The sequence below is a fragment of the Dendrobates tinctorius genome, unplaced genomic scaffold (genome assembly GCF_039654945.1).
Source record: "Dendrobates tinctorius isolate UK_male_01 unplaced genomic scaffold, ASM3965494v1 ptg000133l, whole genome shotgun sequence".
In the NCBI taxonomy this organism is placed as follows: domain Eukaryota; kingdom Metazoa; phylum Chordata; class Amphibia; order Anura; family Dendrobatidae; genus Dendrobates; species Dendrobates tinctorius.
Window position 1 is genome coordinate 16,241,785 of NW_027361801.1, and position 18,132 is coordinate 16,259,916.

The 18,132-nt window shown below is 44.3% G+C and overlaps 1 protein-coding gene across 1 annotated transcript in view; it reads right to left on the reverse strand.

Moving 5' to 3' along the window:
* The window catches only part of GPC4 (glypican 4), a 196,376-nt gene that overhangs the window by 59,996 nt on the left and 118,248 nt on the right, over nt 1-18,132 (reverse strand). Inside the window, exon 3 of the mRNA XM_073543504.1 lies at nt 13,771-14,162. Within this exon, the coding sequence (XP_073399605.1) occupies nt 13,771-14,162 (392 nt within the window). The remainder of the gene's footprint in view (nt 1-13,770; nt 14,163-18,132) is intronic.

Here is an 18,132-nt window from a genome sequence, read left to right on the forward strand (position 1 = left end):
TGTTTCTTGTGAAATTTCAAATTCTTTTATTTCTTTTTTTTTTTTTTTATCAGTCTCAGCAAAAAAAGGTTTTTTAATTGTCAGATTTCTAATAAATTTATTGAAATCTAAAATTGTCAAAAAAAGGTCAAAATTTTGATCAGGTGCATAATTTAATCCTAAAGCCAGAATGTCCAGATGATCTTGTGTAAGAGTCCGTGAAGATAAATTCAGCACATTTAATTCTTCATTTTTTTCTTCTTGTGCCTGGTGATTGCTCCTTGCGCTTCTCCGGTGTTTCCTACCGGCACACCACCTACGTTTTTTGAAAGTCCCAAAAAATTCTGTTTCTATTGGCACTGTTACCAAAGGAAAAATCAGAAGTACTGCAATTGGAATCAGATGAATCAGGATCCGATGAGATGGAAAAAGCAACATGCAATTTTCTGGTTGGGGTGCTATGAGTCTGGCTATGTTTTAAAATAGATTTGGGTCTGCGCAGTGTTCTCTCCCATTGGCCCCATTCATATATTTTACTGATTGCATAGTCTTTTAAATCTCTGGAAAATTTTCTCTTTTTCCGGCTCATGATGTCTTCCTCTAGAGCAGAGAGATTTTCTTTTATGTTTTTGAGTGATTGGTCATATTGTGGCAGGGTTTTCTGTTTTTCCATAACTTTTTGCATCTCCTCAAATTTCTTTCTGGATTTCCATAAGCTTTTTTTCTTCCTGCTTAATGATCAATCTCATTAGATTCAAAGAGCAGTTTGTTAATATTTGATTCCAGCTCTCCATAAATTCAGCATTGAAACTAGTTGTCGGTAATTTTTTTATTCTGAGTCCGCTAGGGATCATCTCTTTAGCTACATAATTTTGCAGCGTGGTAGAGTCCCACCATATTTTAGCTTCTTGCTGAATTAATTTCTCCAGCTGTGTCACTTGCTCTGTGAAATCTAGATAGTCCCCGGCTTCTATGGGTTCATTTCCAAACACCTGAGCCGTTTTTTTACTTCTGTCTTCTAACTGCGTTAGGCTACTTTCACACTTGCGTTTTTTTGCTGTGCGTTTTCTGCGCACACAAATGCATGAAAAAGATGCAACATGCGTTTGTGTGTTTTTTTGCGCACCCATAGACTATAATGGGTGTTTTGCTATAAAAAAAAAAAAAACGCATTGCGTGCGCATGTGTTTTTTTGGGGCAAGTTAGACACACAAAAAATGCAACAGGATGCATTTTGTGCGCCTGAGCGCACACTACAAAAAACGCATGCGCATACAAACGCGTACAAACGCATGTGTATGCGCACCTATGCACACCCATGTAAAAGACAGGGGGAAAAAACGCATGCATTTTTTGCACTAAAAAACAGCACAAAAAAACGCAAGTGTGAAACCAACCTTAGAGACATGATATTTATTACAATGAGAACTGCAATGTAGATCACATGAACAAGCCAAAGGTCCTGTGAGCATTACTGCAATGCCTATGTTCCATAGAGACCAATGACGATATATGTATATATTGTATATATGTCAATTTGTTTTTATGTGGATTATGCAAACCTAGAGAATGTGGCGTTTTGCACACAGGACCTTTCTATTAGAACATGTGATAGAAGGTGATATCGTCATTGGTCTCTATGGAACATAGGCATTGCAGTAATGCTCACAGGACCTTTGGCTTGTTCATGTAATCTACATTGCAGTTCTCATTGGGCAGCACGAAGTATAAGGTTTGCATTATGTTAGTAATTTGCAGCTGTGATAAAGACCCATGTAGGGTCGAAATGTGTAGCTGGTGTTTCAGTGCCTCATAGCACATCCATCTACTCTTGAGGAGTAAGCCGCTGTACTATTATAATTTTTTCAATAAAGCAAGAACTTTTATCAGCTGGAACGCCCCTCATGTTTTGGTGCAGATTTCACCTGCGTCAAATCTTGAATAAATACCGAGCCATTACTGATCATATGCACATACCCTTAAAAGGGGAAACTGTCACCTAATTTGGCCGCTACAAGGGTACCGTTACACCTAGAGATGCACCAGCGATCCCGACCAGCGATATGACGAGGTCAGGATCGCTGGTGCATCGCTAGGTGGTCGCTAGTGAGCTGCCACTCAGGCAGATCTCACCAGCGACATCGCTGGGGACGGGGGTCGCTACTTACCTGTCAGACGCGGCGATCCTGCGTCCTCCCGCCCAGCTCCACGCATCGCTCGTCGTCACAGCAGGAAGCGCCGCAGGAAGTGGCCGACGAGGAATGGTCCAGCAGCTTCTCGCGCGATTAGCGATTACCAGCGGGGGAGCCTGTCGGAGGTAAGTATCACATGCAGCGATATCGCTAGCAATATCGCTGCAACGTCACAAAATCGGTGACTTTACAGCGATATTGATAGCGATATCGCAGTGTGTAACGGGGGCTTAAGATGCAGCCACTGCTGGGCCTCTGACCTTTCTTGGCACCTCTCTGACCTTTACTGGTGCTTGCACACTGCAGTACTTTGCTCTGTCCTCAACAGGGCAGAGAAGTACGACTGCACAGGAGCACGATGCCGGGGAACGACGATGCAAGTAGGACGGCGTCGCAAGTAGATGGGAGGCGTCGGACCTGCGACACGCATCGGACCGGATCGCACCGGACCCCCCCCGGGTGAGTATGATAAAACTTATTTTTCTTAATTTTGCAGGTTGGACCAGGGGCTTATCTACAGCATTAAAGAATGCTGTAGATAAGCACTGAAAGGCAGTGGCCACATCCTATAGTGGCCAAAAGAGGTGACAGGAAGAAAGTCTTAGTTACTCACCGGTTAACGGTATTTTTCGGAGTCCATGACAGCACCACCTGAGAGAGGGGATCCGCCCTTTAGGAACAGGAAACCTACAGATACAAAAAGGGTGGCACCTCTCCCACGCATCAGTTGGATTACAGAGCACAAGAGGACTTCCAAGGTTAATGCATGATTTATGTACAGTATTCTTTACAATTATAACTTATCACCAGTGAGCATATACAAGAAAAAAGACGTGCACACCCCAATTAAACTAAAGGGAGGGAATATACGGGTGCTGTCATGGACTCCGAAAAATACCGTTAACCGGTGAGTAACTAAGACTTTATTCGGTCGTCCATGACAGCACCACCTGAGAGATTTACAGAGAGTAATATCAGCTTTAGGGAGGGACTACAGCCTGCAGCACCCTTATACCAAAAGAGAGGTCTGTGGAAGCACCCAGGTCTAGCCTATAATGACTATAAAAGGTGCTCGGAGAGGACCAAGTAGCCGCCTTACATATCTGGTCGATGGAGACTTCTGATCTTTCGGCCCATGAGGTTGTCATTGCCCTAGTGGAATGCGTCCTCAGCTTTCCGGGTGGCGACCTGCCCTTTGATGTGTATGCTATTGCAATCGCCTCTCTAATCCATCTGGCTAGTGTATTTTTTGATGCTCTACAACCTTTTCTGGGGCCTTGATGAGAGATAAATAGGGCATTATCTTTCTTCCAGGGATCGGTGACTGACAGATATTCTATGAGGCCTCTCCTGACATCCAGGGTGTGTAGTCTCCTTTCCTTCTCGTTAGTTGGATTAGGGAGGAAGGATGGCAGAACTATCTCCTGTGTCCTATGGAAACTAGAAACTACCTTTGGCAAGTACGCTGGATCAGGTCTAAGTATTACCCTATCCTCTTTAAACTGTAAATAAGGAGGACACCTAGATAAAGCCTGAATATCGCTTATTCTGCGAGCTGATGTTAGAGCTACCAGGAAGGCTACCTTGAGGGACAGGTTTTTTAGGGAAGCCGACGAGATAGGTTCGAATGGAGTCTCTGTCATAGCAGTGAGGACTAGGTTCAAGTCCCACGGCATAAACCTATCCTTCATTATTGGCCTGGATCTACCTGCTGCCTTAATGAATCTGCTTATCCAATAATTACCAGCAATGTTACAGCTAAACAGGGCCCCCAAGGCTGACACTTTTACTTTAAGGGTACTGGTAGAGAGTCCCATGTCTAGACCTTTTTGTAGGAACTCTAATATCTGCATTATAGGTGCTGAATCCCCAGCGATCACTTCTGAGTTTTGAAGGAATTTTTTCCAAATCCTAACGTAAATTTTTGTGGTAATGATTATCCTACTTTTAAGTAGGGTGTTAATTAGGTCTGTGGAGAAACCTCTCTCTTCTAATAATGACTGTTCAAACTCCACGCCGTCAGATGAAGGCCAGCCACCTGAGGATGGAAGACTGGGCCCTGGGACAGGAGATCCGGGATGTCCGGCAGAACCCAAGGATCGGACACCGACATGGTTCTGAGGCATGAGAACCATGCTCTCCTGGGCCAAAACGGAGCGATAACTATCACCCTTGCTCTGTCTTTCCTGATTTTCCTCATCACTAGGGGTAGAAGAGATAGGGGAGGGAAGGCATAGGCTAGTTTGAAGTCCCAGTTTATCAGGAAGGCATCTACCGCCAGAGGATTTTCTCTGGGATTCAGGGAGCAGAATTGTTTCAATTGCGTGTTGTCTCTGGTGGCGAATAGGTCTACCTCTGGATATCCCCACTTTTGAACAATCAGATTGAATATGGAGGTGTTTAAAGACCATTCCCCTTGCTTTAGTCGATTGCGGCTTAAAAAGTCTGCCGTGATGTTGTCTTTTCCTTTTATATGCAATGCTGTTAAAGATAGGAAGTATTGTTCTGCTAGATGGAACAACCGCTCTGCTACAACCATCAGGGGTCTGGAACGAGTCCCGCCTTGGTGAATGATGTATGCCACGGTGACCTGATTGTCGGAGAACACTCGCACGTGATGGCCCTGTAGGTACACAAGGAGCTTTTTAGCCGCCTGTTCTACTGCCGTCAATTCTTTTAGGTTAGATGACATTCCTAATTGATGATGTTGCCATTGGTCCTGGACTAAAACTTCACCCATATGAGCTCCCCAACCGTAAGGACTAGCATCCGTGGTGACTATGCGGGTTACGTTATACTCCCAGGGCACCCCTTTTGATAAGTTATCCTTGTCTAACCACCACTCTAGGGACTCGTGTTACGGGATAAGGTTAGCTGACCCTCCAAGTAACCTCCAAGGACTTTTTGATGTAATAAGACCTCGCTCTGTAGTTTCCTTGCATGAAACTGGGCCCACTGGACTGCCGGGATACAGGCCGAAAGAGAGCCTAGAAGGGACATGGCTTTTCTGAGGGACATGGTGGGGTTATTGGAGGCGTTCAGGATCTGATAATGGAGGCGAACAAGCTTGTCCGGAGGCAGACGGCATTCCTGTTTTTCAGAATCCAGGGTTAGGCCCAAAAATTGTTGGACTTTCATTGGTTGCAACCGGGACTTTTTGACGTTCAGCAACCATCCTAACCGTTCTAGGGCAGACATTGCCTTTTGTAGCTGTTGTAAACAATGGTTCGCCGTTTTACCTACAATAAGAAAATCGTCCAGGTAGGGGATCACCAGAATGTTCGATTCACGTAGATGGGCCATGACCTCCGCTATCACCTTAGTAAACACTCGGGGAGCGACTGCCACTCCAAAAGGGAGGGCCGCATATTGGAAATGTCGAATTGACCCATCCAACTGAACCGCCACTCTGAGGAACTGCTGATGGCCTGCATGGATGGGTATATGGTAGTATGCGTCTTTTAAATCTAACACCACCATGAAGCAGTTTTGGAACAGCAATTTTATTGCAGATTTAATCGTTTCCATCTTAAAGGGACGTATGACCAAAAACTTGTTGAGGGCCTTAAGGTTAATTATTGTCCTAAAGGAGCTGTCCGGTTTGCGGACCAGGAACAGAGGGGAGTAGAATCCCTTCCCCCATTCTTCCTCTGGAACCTCTATCAGGACTTTCTTAGCGCACAGGTTATGAACCTCGGCTTCCAGGGCAGCTTGTTCTGCCGCAGACGACCTGAGTGGGGTGATTTTAAATTGATCAAGGGGAACCCTAGAAAACTCTAGTCGTAGTCCCACGGCTATTATCTCCAATATCCAGCTGCTATTGGAGATCAGAGACCAGGATGGGTAGAAGGCAGCTAGTCTCCCTCCTACTGGGGCAACTAGTCATTGGGGCGGCTTTTTCGTATCCCGAGCTGGACCTTCCTGGCGCCCTCCCCCAAACATGAATCCTGTACCTTTCCTTTTTTTATCATCCCATCTGCCCTGATCTCTGGACGGCCTTCTCCGGAAAAACCCTTTCCTGGCAAAGGGACGTATGTAAGAGGGGTTCGGGAGACTGGGAAATTTCTTTTTGTCATCTCCAGCTTTCTCCAACAATTCGTCCAAGACGGGGCCGAATAGGTACTCCCCCTCGCAGGGAATGGAACAGAGATGGGACCGGGCTTGAATATCTCCTGGCCAGCATTTTAACCAGAGCGCTCTTCGCGCTGCATTAGACAGACCTGCGGCTTTAGCCGCCATTCTTGCAGAGTCTGCAGAAGCATCGGCTAAAAACGCCACGGCATTCTGAATGATGGGCAAATTTTTCCGAATAGATGATCTTGAAGCTCCATCTCTTAGCTCGGAATCTAGCTGATCTAGCCAGACCATCATAGATCTGGCTGTACAGGTGGCAGCTACCGCTGGTCTTAACGCGCCTGCTGACATCTCCCATGTCCCTTTAAGGAAAGAATCCGCTTTTTTATCTAACGGATCTTTCAGGGAGGCCATATTGTCAAATGGTATGGCGGATTTTTTAGATGCTTTGGCTACTGCTGCATCTAGTTTCGGGGCTTTATCCCATCTGTTTACTACCGGGTTATCGAAGGGGTATCTCCGCTTAAAGGCTGGTGGCATAGAGCCCCTTTTCTCCGGTCTCTTCCATTCTCTATCAATTAGGCTCTGAACCTTTTCGTTCAATGGAAAAGCTTTACATTTTTTGGGGTCCAACCCCCCGAACATTATGTCCTGTGCTGAGAGTTCCCGTTTTTTGTCCGCTACCCCCATGGTGGACCGTATAGCTTTCACTAATTTGTCCATCTGGTCTAAGGGGAAGCAGAACCGGCTAGAGTCTTCATCCGAGGAAGACGAGGAGGAGGCCGTGGAGTCCGAGGAATTGTCACCCTTCCCAGGGGCGACTGAGGCCTCCGAGCCTGAACCACTAGCCTCTCTTCTCCTAGAAGGTTCTCTTTGAGGTGAAGCTTTGATTTCTGCCCTGATCATGTCTCTCAGGTTTGAAGTGAAGTCAGGTGTCTCTTCCGCTACCTGCATAAACGGGGGAGAGTATAAGGGCCTGACAATCTACCCCTGGCCTCCCTTGTCCTTAATAACTCCTACCGTCTGCCGTATGCATGGCTGGCATAACTTTTTAGGGTGGCCATCTGGTAGGGGGGAACTACAGAGGGCACATTCCCTGTGTTTCTGTTTTCCCGTAACCTTCTTCCCCTGAAAAAAAAAAACATAAGAGAACACTGCATCAGGGTACATTCACGGAGATCTCTTACCCATGCAGATGAGGCAGGTACCGGATCACGGAGGGAGGCAGGGGGGTCCTTTCTGGAGGAACTTTCTCGGCTCTGGTCGCTAGTTCGTCTCTGTTTCTTCTGCTGGCCACTCGCCTGTTTCTGCGGGTGCTCCTGCGCCTCGTCCTGCTGGACTAAGGGGGCTTCCGACGTATCCATTGCTGGGGCCTTCAGAAGCACCCCAGCGGCGTCCCCATCTGCCTTATATGGCCTCCTGTCCGGGTGAGCAGGCATCCTGCCCTAGCACCACCCACCCGGCTTTTGCGTTCCCTCCCCCCATGCTCCGGCCCCCCCTTGCCTTCGCCGGGTCGCCGCGCGACCCCCGGACCGGCATGCACCCGCGGCGCGCGCCGGAGGCCGCCGGCACCTGACTTCCGGTATCGGCGCTATCGCTCCGCCCCTTCCGCCGCGTCACTTCCGCCGCTCACAGAGCCCTGCGGGAGCGCGCGCGAAGGAGCCGCGCAGCCCTGCCCGGAGTGCCAGCACCCCCCGCGCCCGCCGCCATGAGCCCGGCCAGGGGACAGCACCGACCTGGAGGACCGGGCCTGTGGAAGCGCACCGGGGCATACATACCAGGTGCTGACTTTGGAGACTGCATCCACCGGACCCCTGCTCCACCTGCTTCGTCCACTGCCGTGGTGACCTACCCGGCCCCACCGTGTCGCTTCCAGGGACCCCGCACTGACCGAGGTAGGAGACCCCCTCGCTACCTGGGTCGGTCAGCCGGCCTGGGTATTCAATGATGATTCCATGACGGACGTATCTGTAGAGAGTCCTGTCCTCTAGGAACAGGAAACCAACTGATGCGTGGGAGAGGTGCCACCCTTTTTGTATCTGTAGGTTTCCTGTTCCTAAAGGGCGGATCCCCTCTCTCAGGTAGTGCTGTCATGGACGACCGAATAAATTAAGATTTAAAGGGAACCTATCTACTGGCTAACACGGTACAGATACACATTTTTCCTGATTTACACATAATTCATATAATAATTTGCTACATATGCATTGTCAGGGGATCAGAAGACCAACACAATCCCTTATTTATCATTATAAACTAAGATATCTAGACCTAAAACTCTTATATAACATCAGTTTATCTGGCAATCTCAACAGGGGTGCTGTCCTGGAATTAATTTATTCAGCAGCTGTTGTGCAGCACAAATCCTGTTCTCAAATATTTTTCCAAAATTGATATGAATACGTGGTATCATTCAAATGTGTGCAATGTGTTACATCTGCAGCAACGGAAGAATATTAGAGCATAATATTATATACAATTTTATGATAAGTCTACTGTGCTTAAAGTAATCATAGGAATGGTGTAACATTTGATGAGTTACTTACAGGTGCCAAGTAAATGAATTAAAGCCCTTCTTTAGGTTTCCTAAAAGAAACTCATACAGATGCAAGGGAGAGGAGGTTTGGGGTATGTGGCTCAGGCTTAAAAAGTGATGATCACTAATGAACAACCTCTTAAAACAAAACTGTCAGGCTTTTGCTAAGCAAACTACAGGCAGTGACAGGTTGGCATTGTCACACGGATTAAAATAATACCTGGAGTGAAGAAATACGTCTTGTTGTTCTTGTGTAATCAGTGTTAGAAATAAAATTATATGCTCGGCAAGTGTGGGCAGAGTCTCATCTTCCTGCTCTAAGCCAGATCTGCCCACAGGCTGCATATATCTCTCTATCTATGGCAAAAATTAAGATACCACTGCAAAATTTTAAGTTTGTCTGATTTTTCCTTTTATAGGTATATTTTTGAGTAAAATGTAAATAGCTTTTTTTATTCTAAAAACTACTGACATGTCTTCAAATTTCCAAAGCACTAAATTTTGTATTTATTTTCAGAAAATGAGAAATTGTCAAAAGAACCAAAAAAAAAATGCAGTGCTTGCAAACCTAAAATAATGCTAAGAATACAAGTTCATAATCATTTAGAAACAACATTGTTTTAACTCAGGAAGAGTTCAGAAATCAATATTTTGTGGAATAACCATGATTATTAATCACAGCTTTCATGCGTCTTAGCATGCTTTCCACCAATCTTTCACATTGCTTTTGGGTGACCTTATTATGCCACTCCTGGTACAAAAATGTAAGCAGTTCTTCTTTGTTTGATGGCTTGTGACTATCCATCTTCCTCTTGATTACATTCCAGAGGTTTTCAATGGGGTTCAGTTCTGGAGATTGGGCTGGTTATGACAGGGATTTGATGTGGTGCTCCTTCATCCACACATTGATTGACCTAGCTGTGTGGCATAGCATATTGTCCTGCTGGAACAAAAACAAGTCCTCAGACTTGGGGAACATTGCCTGAGCAGAAGGAATCAACTGTTTTTCCAGGATAATCTTGTATGCGGCTTGATTCATACGTCCTTCACAAAGATTTACCTGTCCAATTCCAGCCTTGCTGAAGCATCCCCAGATCATCACCGATCCTCCACCAAATTTCATAGTGGGTGCAAGACACTGTGGCTTGTACGCCTCTCCAGGTCTCAGTTTAACCATTAGACTACCAGGTGTTCCTCTATGGTCCAATCCTTATGGTCTTTGGCAAACTTCAGCATGGCTCTCCTTTGCTTCTCATTGATGAAAGGCTTTTTTCTAGCTTTACAAGACTTGAGCTCTGCTTCTAGGAGCCTATTATGAATTGTTCTTGCCATGCACTTCACCCCAGCTGCCATTTGCCATTCCTTTTGTAGGTCACTTGATGTCATCCTGCAGTTGCCGAGTGACATTCGAATAAGATGACGGTCATCCCAGTCAGCGGAGAGTCGTTTTTTTCGCCCTCTGGTGGTCTGTAGCTTTGTTATCCCCAATGTCTGCTGCTTGACCTTGTTGTAATGGATTGCCGTCTTAGAAATTTTAAGGATGGAGGAAATGATGCTCACTAGTAAAGCCAGAATTGAGCCCTTCTTTTCCTCACTCAAGACTTTTCTTTTCAACTCCTTTGGCATGGTTAAAAGTTATTTTTTCATTCCTATTACTTTTGGGATATTACTAGCACTTGTTTTGCCATCCAGCTTGTCCTATTGCAAGAGGATTGTGAAAACCACAGCAGGGTTTTTTTTTTTTATACTTTCCTTCGTTAAATAAGACTTGGTTCAGGTGATCACCTAATCAGAAGCACATTAAGTAACATAGTTATTACTGTTGAAGCCCATCTAGTTCAACCCATATCCTATCCTAACCTGCCCCAACATGTTGATCACCTAATCAGAAGCACATTAAGTAGAATGAGGTGTACTCTAGTTGGAATTCAACTGACACTGGAATGGGATGGCTGTCAGACATGTAGAGAAGCTGATTTTTATAAAACTGTGCAGTGGTCTCTTCATTTTTGCCAGAGCTGTATATTCATCTCCAGATCCAGCAACTTTGGGCTGTGTCGGCTAGAGCTCACAAGACATTGTTATGTCACATAAAGGCCGCAGCTCATCAGTGGCCATGATTTTTCATCTGCTAATTAGGATCTAAGGGGTAAGGTTTCTCCTTGTGGAGAGTGACATACCAGGTCTGGCAACGCCATTAGGAGGAATCGTAAACTCCATGCAATGCTCCTCCGGGAAATTAAATATGCAAAATGACTCCACTTATTGGAAGTAGATATCCTAAAAATCAATATAGACTGACGAGACGTGCAATATGACTTAGGATAAACGTAAAATCAGAATCTCAGTTTGCAGACACTGTTTCGGGGTATTGCCCCTTGTCAGTGCAACGTATGATTGACACCAGAGGAGCCACTCAGACCCAACTGCATGCCACCAATTGTCAAAGTTCACCTTTTACTCACAAACAGCCCTCTTCTATCCCCTATTGTCAGAACTATTACACAATTGACAACGATAAATGGATGAGACTGCGGCTGTTCTCCAATAACCGGCCAAGTTGTGCCAACATTGATCCTCTGATTCCAACGCATGAAATATACTGTGTATATACATATACACATACACACCCTGGTACAGTCAATGCTAACTGCACGATAACCAATACTCAAGTTTGCTTCCTCTCTGGGAAATTAAATATGCAAATTGTCTCTTCAGAAAGCTAGAGGACTTGAACTCTACTGCCACCTATTGAAAGTAGCAATCATACAATGAGCTTTGCAATATAAAAGCTGAATCAGAATCTCAAATTTGCAGAGATGGTGTTTTGGGGTGTTGCACATCAGTATGAGGAGACTTAAATACTTTGCATGCTCCTTTGGGAAATTAAATATGCAAATTGTCTCTTTAGAGGATCATGCAAGGCATTTACGCCTCCTCTTATGGATGTGCCAGACAAGGCATATCGCTTTCCACAAGAAGTGATACCCCTTATATCCAGTCTTAGCCCCTCACTTAGCAAAATCAAATCTCGTACTTTGCACTGACGAGGGGCAACACCCCGAAAGTGTCTACAAATGGAGATTATGATTTGGCTTTTATTCCAAGTCATATGGCAAGGCTCGTTAAAGGGTTGATATTGACTTGTAGGATTGCTGCTTCCAATCGGTGGCGCTAGGGTTTAAGTCCTCTTCCTGTCTGTAGAGGCAGTTTGCATATCTGCTGATTAGGTCGCATGAACACTGGCAGACAGCTCTGGCATTGTTGGAAAGGTGCTGGTATGAGTGGCAAGTACGGTATACAGTTTTTACCGTTTTAGCTTTTTTTCGTTTTATTTAAGATTGGGCACTTTAGCTTTTAAGAAGATTTTTTTGAGGGACAAACTTCTAAAGGGCTTTTTTGACTTGGCGAGTGGGGAGAACAGTAATCTGTACTCTGTTTAAGCAGCACACAAAAAAAATGCACAATACAATAGTGTTCCCTGTGCCAATTCCCGGTAGGTACAGTTCTAAAGTGGGTAACACTCGGCTGCCTAAACCATGTGGCCACAGCAGAGGCCAATCACATAATTTCGCTGGAACAGCGCCGCTACAGAAGATGAGTATCTATCGCTTAGGTCTAAAATTAGGGTCCCGTAAGAGCCAAAGCTCAAACCCACAGCAAAATTACAGTACAATAAATGAGAATGGGGTTCTGAAAAGGCTAAATTTATACTTGGCGGGATCACTGGGGAATTTCTGCAAAATCTGCATCTGCACGTGACAAAATTAATCTGCCAGATTTTGATTCCCCCTAAAAAGGTGCAAGCTGAGTCTGCAAACCACTTAAATACAGAATATCTTTCCAGACAGACACATCCTGCACTTGTGCCCTGAAGCAGCAAACAGGCTTGGATTTAGACTTCAGTAATGTTTAATTAGTAAAGTACGGGACATGTTCCCGAGAACACGGATGCCATAGGTGTGGTCTGTGCAAACTGTACACAATTATCTGGAATGATGTGATTTTTACAGTAAATACCCTCCCTAATATAATCCATTTACAATATACAGTTACACAATGGTCTAAAAAAGGACATATAACGCAGCAGTGTTGGCTGACCATCAAAAATGGAAGCATTATCCAGTGTAGGCAAGAATCCATGCACTGATGCCCATCAGGACATAGCTATCCAAACAAGATTATAACTTCAGTCCTGCAATTCTAGCAAATGATGGTTGTATGACCCAATTATCTCTCGGCAACACATATTTCGAACAGAAATCTGTGTAAATGTTCTAAAAGACTGGACTCAGATCTTGTAGCAGATTCTGCGTTAAAATCAGCATCAGATCTGACTACAACTGCAACCTCATTCAAATGTAGCAGAACATTTCTTTGCAGGTTTTGGAACCTCAGAGGAAAATGGCCTGCAACATAAAAAAGTAGCACTTCACTTACTTTCATGGATTTTCTGAAGAGCCAAGGATTAATCTAAAAGAAGGATAATGGGGCTAATCAATTTATTAGTGAGGATGTACACGTGCCACCCAAACAATTAGGTAGGTTACATTTTAAAGAGATTTTATGCATAAGAAAAGGGTCAGTTTTTTTGTGTCTCTTTGCTGCTTCCATTAAATAACCTATTTGGGGGAAACAAAAAAAAAAAAAAAAAAAAGTTTCTTCCACAAATTGCCCCCCCTCCCTCAAAAAAAAAAAAAGTGAATGCCATTACTTGCTGCCATGTCTAACTGCAAAATTTAAAAAAGAAAAAAAAAAAAAAACAGAGCCTGCCTTTGGGCGCAAAATTCCCCTTTGCTGAAACTGGCATAGTATAGGTGGTGAGCATGTGTGGTGTCTGTAGATCCAAACCAGGCCAATTTAACCCAACAATTTGTGCACAGCTAACCAGTCAGACAATCCCATGAGTCAATCCAAAATCCAGCAACATGTGCAAAATGCCAATAACAATTAAGGCTGCCAAAGATTAAAAAAAATAAAGTCTCTTACCATGGAAACCTTGTTGATTACATCTCTGGCCATAGCTAAACCTTGCGCAAAGGTGCGGGCTGCCACAAAGGCACGGGTAACTTGGAGCTTAAGTTTCCGTGGTACATCTCCGAATGGTTTCAGTTGGTCGATGTATCTGCTGACACACGCCAGGTAGTCATCGGTGAATTGATACTGTGGATTTAACAGTGGGAACATGCGTTCTAGCAGCTGAGCCCAAAAGTCATTCAGCATTTCTTCCAAGTTTACATTCCCAGCGACGTAGTATTTTCTCAGCTCCACAAAGAAATTCTTAAAAAGTTCTGAATTCTGCATGTACAATCGCCCATAAGTCCTCACAAACATGTCATTAAGAGATGTTTCCGCATTCTTCAGAAGTTCTTTAAAAAACTCTAAGAAAAGAAGAAACACATTTAGAAAAACTAAATACTTGGTCAAAACGAGGTAATCAAAGAGCAGTTAAAGAAGCATTTCCAATAATTACTATATTAGCTAAACCAATGTAAATGCTTAAGTCTGTCAATATACTTGAGGAACGCGGTGTTCCCCAGTTTCCTGCGCAGCTCCCGTTTTCTTCTCATGAGATTTGTATTTAGAGCTGCCGGCTCACATTGTGCTGTGTTTGAGCTGTAAGCCTGTAGAATATAAGCCGATGTAGACTCGCTCTGACGCGACTTCCAGCTCACACTTAAGCACCGATTCATCATTTGCGGGACTTTTTTTTTTTGTCAAGTCATTTTTCTTGTGGTATTAGTTGCAGTTTTTGGCGCAAGGTCAAAAGAGGTCTTTTTTTCTGACTTTCTGGCACTAAATCTCGCATGTTTGTCAAATGGTGCAAAAATTGAGCCAAAATACTGATGAACTCCAAAATATACCAGAAGGGATCTGGCAAAACCATCTGGAATGGCTAAAAACTGCCCACAAAACAAAAAAAATATTTAAAATAGGCAAGAACACAAAATGCACTTCAAAGAAAGGAGCAAATAGAATAATGAATTAAGTGAATTAAACAAAACCACACAAAAAACAGTTGCAGTGTCAATTAATTGGGGACGTAAACCCCAGTGTGAGCATCAAGTCGGAATAAAGTGATGCATTGAGAAGAACGGAGCATTGCTGTAAACGTGGAAAGATGGCGATCAGTAGGTAGATAAACACACTTGCTCTACATTAGACACATTTACACAGGTTTAGCGAATAAAAATATTCTGAAAAGCTGGCAAATGCCAATGAAAACAATGTGCCATGTCTTCTCTCGAATTAAGGCCAATTTCAGTCGCAGCACTATAGCCATAAGCACCAACACAACTGTGAGCCTGCTAACCCAACTAACAGCATCACAGGGATCTATTGTGCTGTCAGTTCAAGCCAAAAGACCTGCGGTAGTTCATGCTGGGACTTTAGCCAGTTTCAGACAAGTAGTAATATGGTCACAACTAGTGTATCTCCTCAGGTTTGAATGACTGGCCCAGCACCAGAGCTTGGTGCTTCCAGGGAAAAAAATAACCTGACATGAAGCAAACAAAGGTTCCCCCTTCATTAACCGTGAGGAAGGATTGTGGAAGTGATTCGGAATTGATTCAAAAGTTTATCAGAAAACTGCATACTTTAACAGAACAGAAAATCTTTTAAAAAACACGTTATAGCCCACACTCAAAAAGCAATAATTTCCGAACCGCATTCATCAGAACGCAAATTGCGTAAATTAAACTACAGGAAACAACGTTCCTTCCTGTCCACATGAAATTAAGATAAATGAAGGTATTCCAATAAAATGAAGCAGCAGTTCCTATACGAAGGAGGAATTTGAGGTTTCTTGCCAAATGTCTGGAATTTTTGAGGCAATGCATTTTATTGTGCAAATTATCTTATATCAAATAAGGCAGCCACATCCTTCCTAGCTAACCATTCAGTTCAGAGCGGTGTGGGTTACAAAAAATATTACAATCATATGTGTACATATATTTTAGTAATACCACCTTTGCCCTATCAAATGTGAAAGGGTGGAGGGTACATATTGGCAAGGCAAAATGCGGACGAGGCTTACATTTTCTATGGCAAAAGAACTTTGTGGTCTGAAAAATTCCCAACGAGAGAAAATATATAATATGAGTGTGCTAAAATTGTACCCTTCTGGGAAACAATACATAGCCACATAGGAAAAGCTCTTAACATATCAGCGCTTTTAACACCCCAATTGGTCGTCCTTAACGTCCATCCTCAATACCAGCATTTTAAATCTCCTTAATGCGGCGAAAATACTCATTGCAAGACATTGGAAGGATACTAATCCATTCTGAGAGAAGGGGGATCAACGAATCCAATAGCATATATTCATTTGAAAAAATTCGCCTGATTCACCCCAACAAAGACAAACTTCGAGAAAGCTGGCAACAATGGTATGAATACCAAAACAAGTTTGTGCTATATAGAACTTTACATGTTTTAGTTTCTCCACTAAAGGAAAAAAAGGGTTAATTCTCAACAGGACTACCACCTCTACCCTCCCCTCTCATCCCTCTTGCCCTTGTTTCCCCTTCTCCCTCCCCTTTCTCTCTCTCCCCTAAAAACTTGTACCCCTTATAGAAAATGTAGATTTGTCTATGTATTTTTGCTCTTATACTGCTTGTACCAACATTCTTAAATAAATACTACCAGCACAAATTAGAGGTGTACATTTTTCAAGGCTCAGTCCTAGGCCTCCTCCTCTTCTCTCTATATATTGCCCTTACTGGACACACCATCAGGAGACTTGGTTTAAAGCACCATCTCTATTCTGATAACACCCAATAATAAACCTCTTCTCAGACATCAACCCCACCTTAAAAAGGGAACCTGTCACCTGTTTTGGCCGCTATAAGATGCCACCGCCTTTCAGGGCTTATCTACAGCATTCTGCAATGCCACCCTCCTGTTCGCTTCATCGCTCCCCGGCATTGCGCTCCTGCACAGGTGTACTTCTCTGCCCTGTTGAGGGCAGAGCAGTACACCTGCGCAGGAGCGCGATGCCAGGGAGTCATGAAGTCAGCAGGAGGGCGGTGTCGCAAGAAGGGAGGAGCTGGACCCAGACCTGCGACACCCATCGGACCATGTATGAGGGAGTCTGAGTCGTGGAGTTGGTGTCATGGAAATTGAGGAGTCAGAGGTTTGGCTTAGCGCCTCCACAGCCCTGATGTTAACTGCACCATAAAAACCATCTCCAGAACCCGACCTTTTCTCATCTTTGAAACTGCAAAACCTTTTACCGACGCATTTATTCAAACTTGTCTGGACTATTGCAACACTCTACTAATTGGTCTACCTCTAACCCAACTTTCCTCTCTACAATCTGTCATGAACGCCAACCAGCTTGTATTTCTTCTGTCCAGCCGCTGCACTGTGTGCCAGTCATCGTACTGGTTACCCATCCACAACAGATTACATAATAAACTTCTCTCATCCACAAAGTTCTCCACAGCTCTGCACCATCTACTTATCTGTCGACCACACTACCCATGCTCTCCATTCTCCGAGTGATCCAAGACTAACATCCTCCATAATCCAAACCTCCCACTTTTGACTACAAGGCTTCTCTCGTCCTGCACCAGTTTTGTGGAATGAACTAACCTGGACAATCCAATCAATACCTAGGACCCACATTTTTAATCATGCTCTAAAACACATCCTTTTAGACCAGCCTATCACCTCAACTCACTAATCTTACTCTTCCTTGTCCCCCCTTTAAATTTTCCTCAGAATCTGGTCCCTCCTGAATTTGTCTCCATATTCCCCATGCTACTACAAATAGGTAGCACTAGAGTTCAAGTCATCTTCCTCTCTGATCCGACCATTTGCATATTTAAAATTTCCCAGAGGAACATTCAAGTTGTTTAAGTCTCCTCATACTGGCATGCCACACCTGGCATGTCACTCTCCACAAAGATAAATCTTACCCCTTAGGCTGTGTGCACACGCTGCGGATTTTGCTGCGGTTCCGCAGGGGTTTTGGCCGCTGCGGACCCGCAGCAGTTTTTGCTGCGGTGTACAGTACCATGATTCCCTATGGGAATCAAAAACCGCAGTGCAGACGGTGCGGAATTTTCCGCGCGGATTATCTGCGGTTTTCAATCCGCAGAAAGAATTGACATGTCAATTCTTTCTGCGGATTCTCCTGCGGTTTGCCATCTCCTCCATTGAGGAGATGAAAAACCGCAGGGCAAAACCGCAGAGCAATCCGCAGGTAAAACCGCAGGTCTTTTGACCTGCGGTTTCACCTGCGGATTTTACAAAATCCGCGCATGAATCCGCACATAATCCGCAGCGTGTGCACACAGCCTAAGATTCCATATTCTTCATTCACCCAATAGTACTTTGCAACTGTGC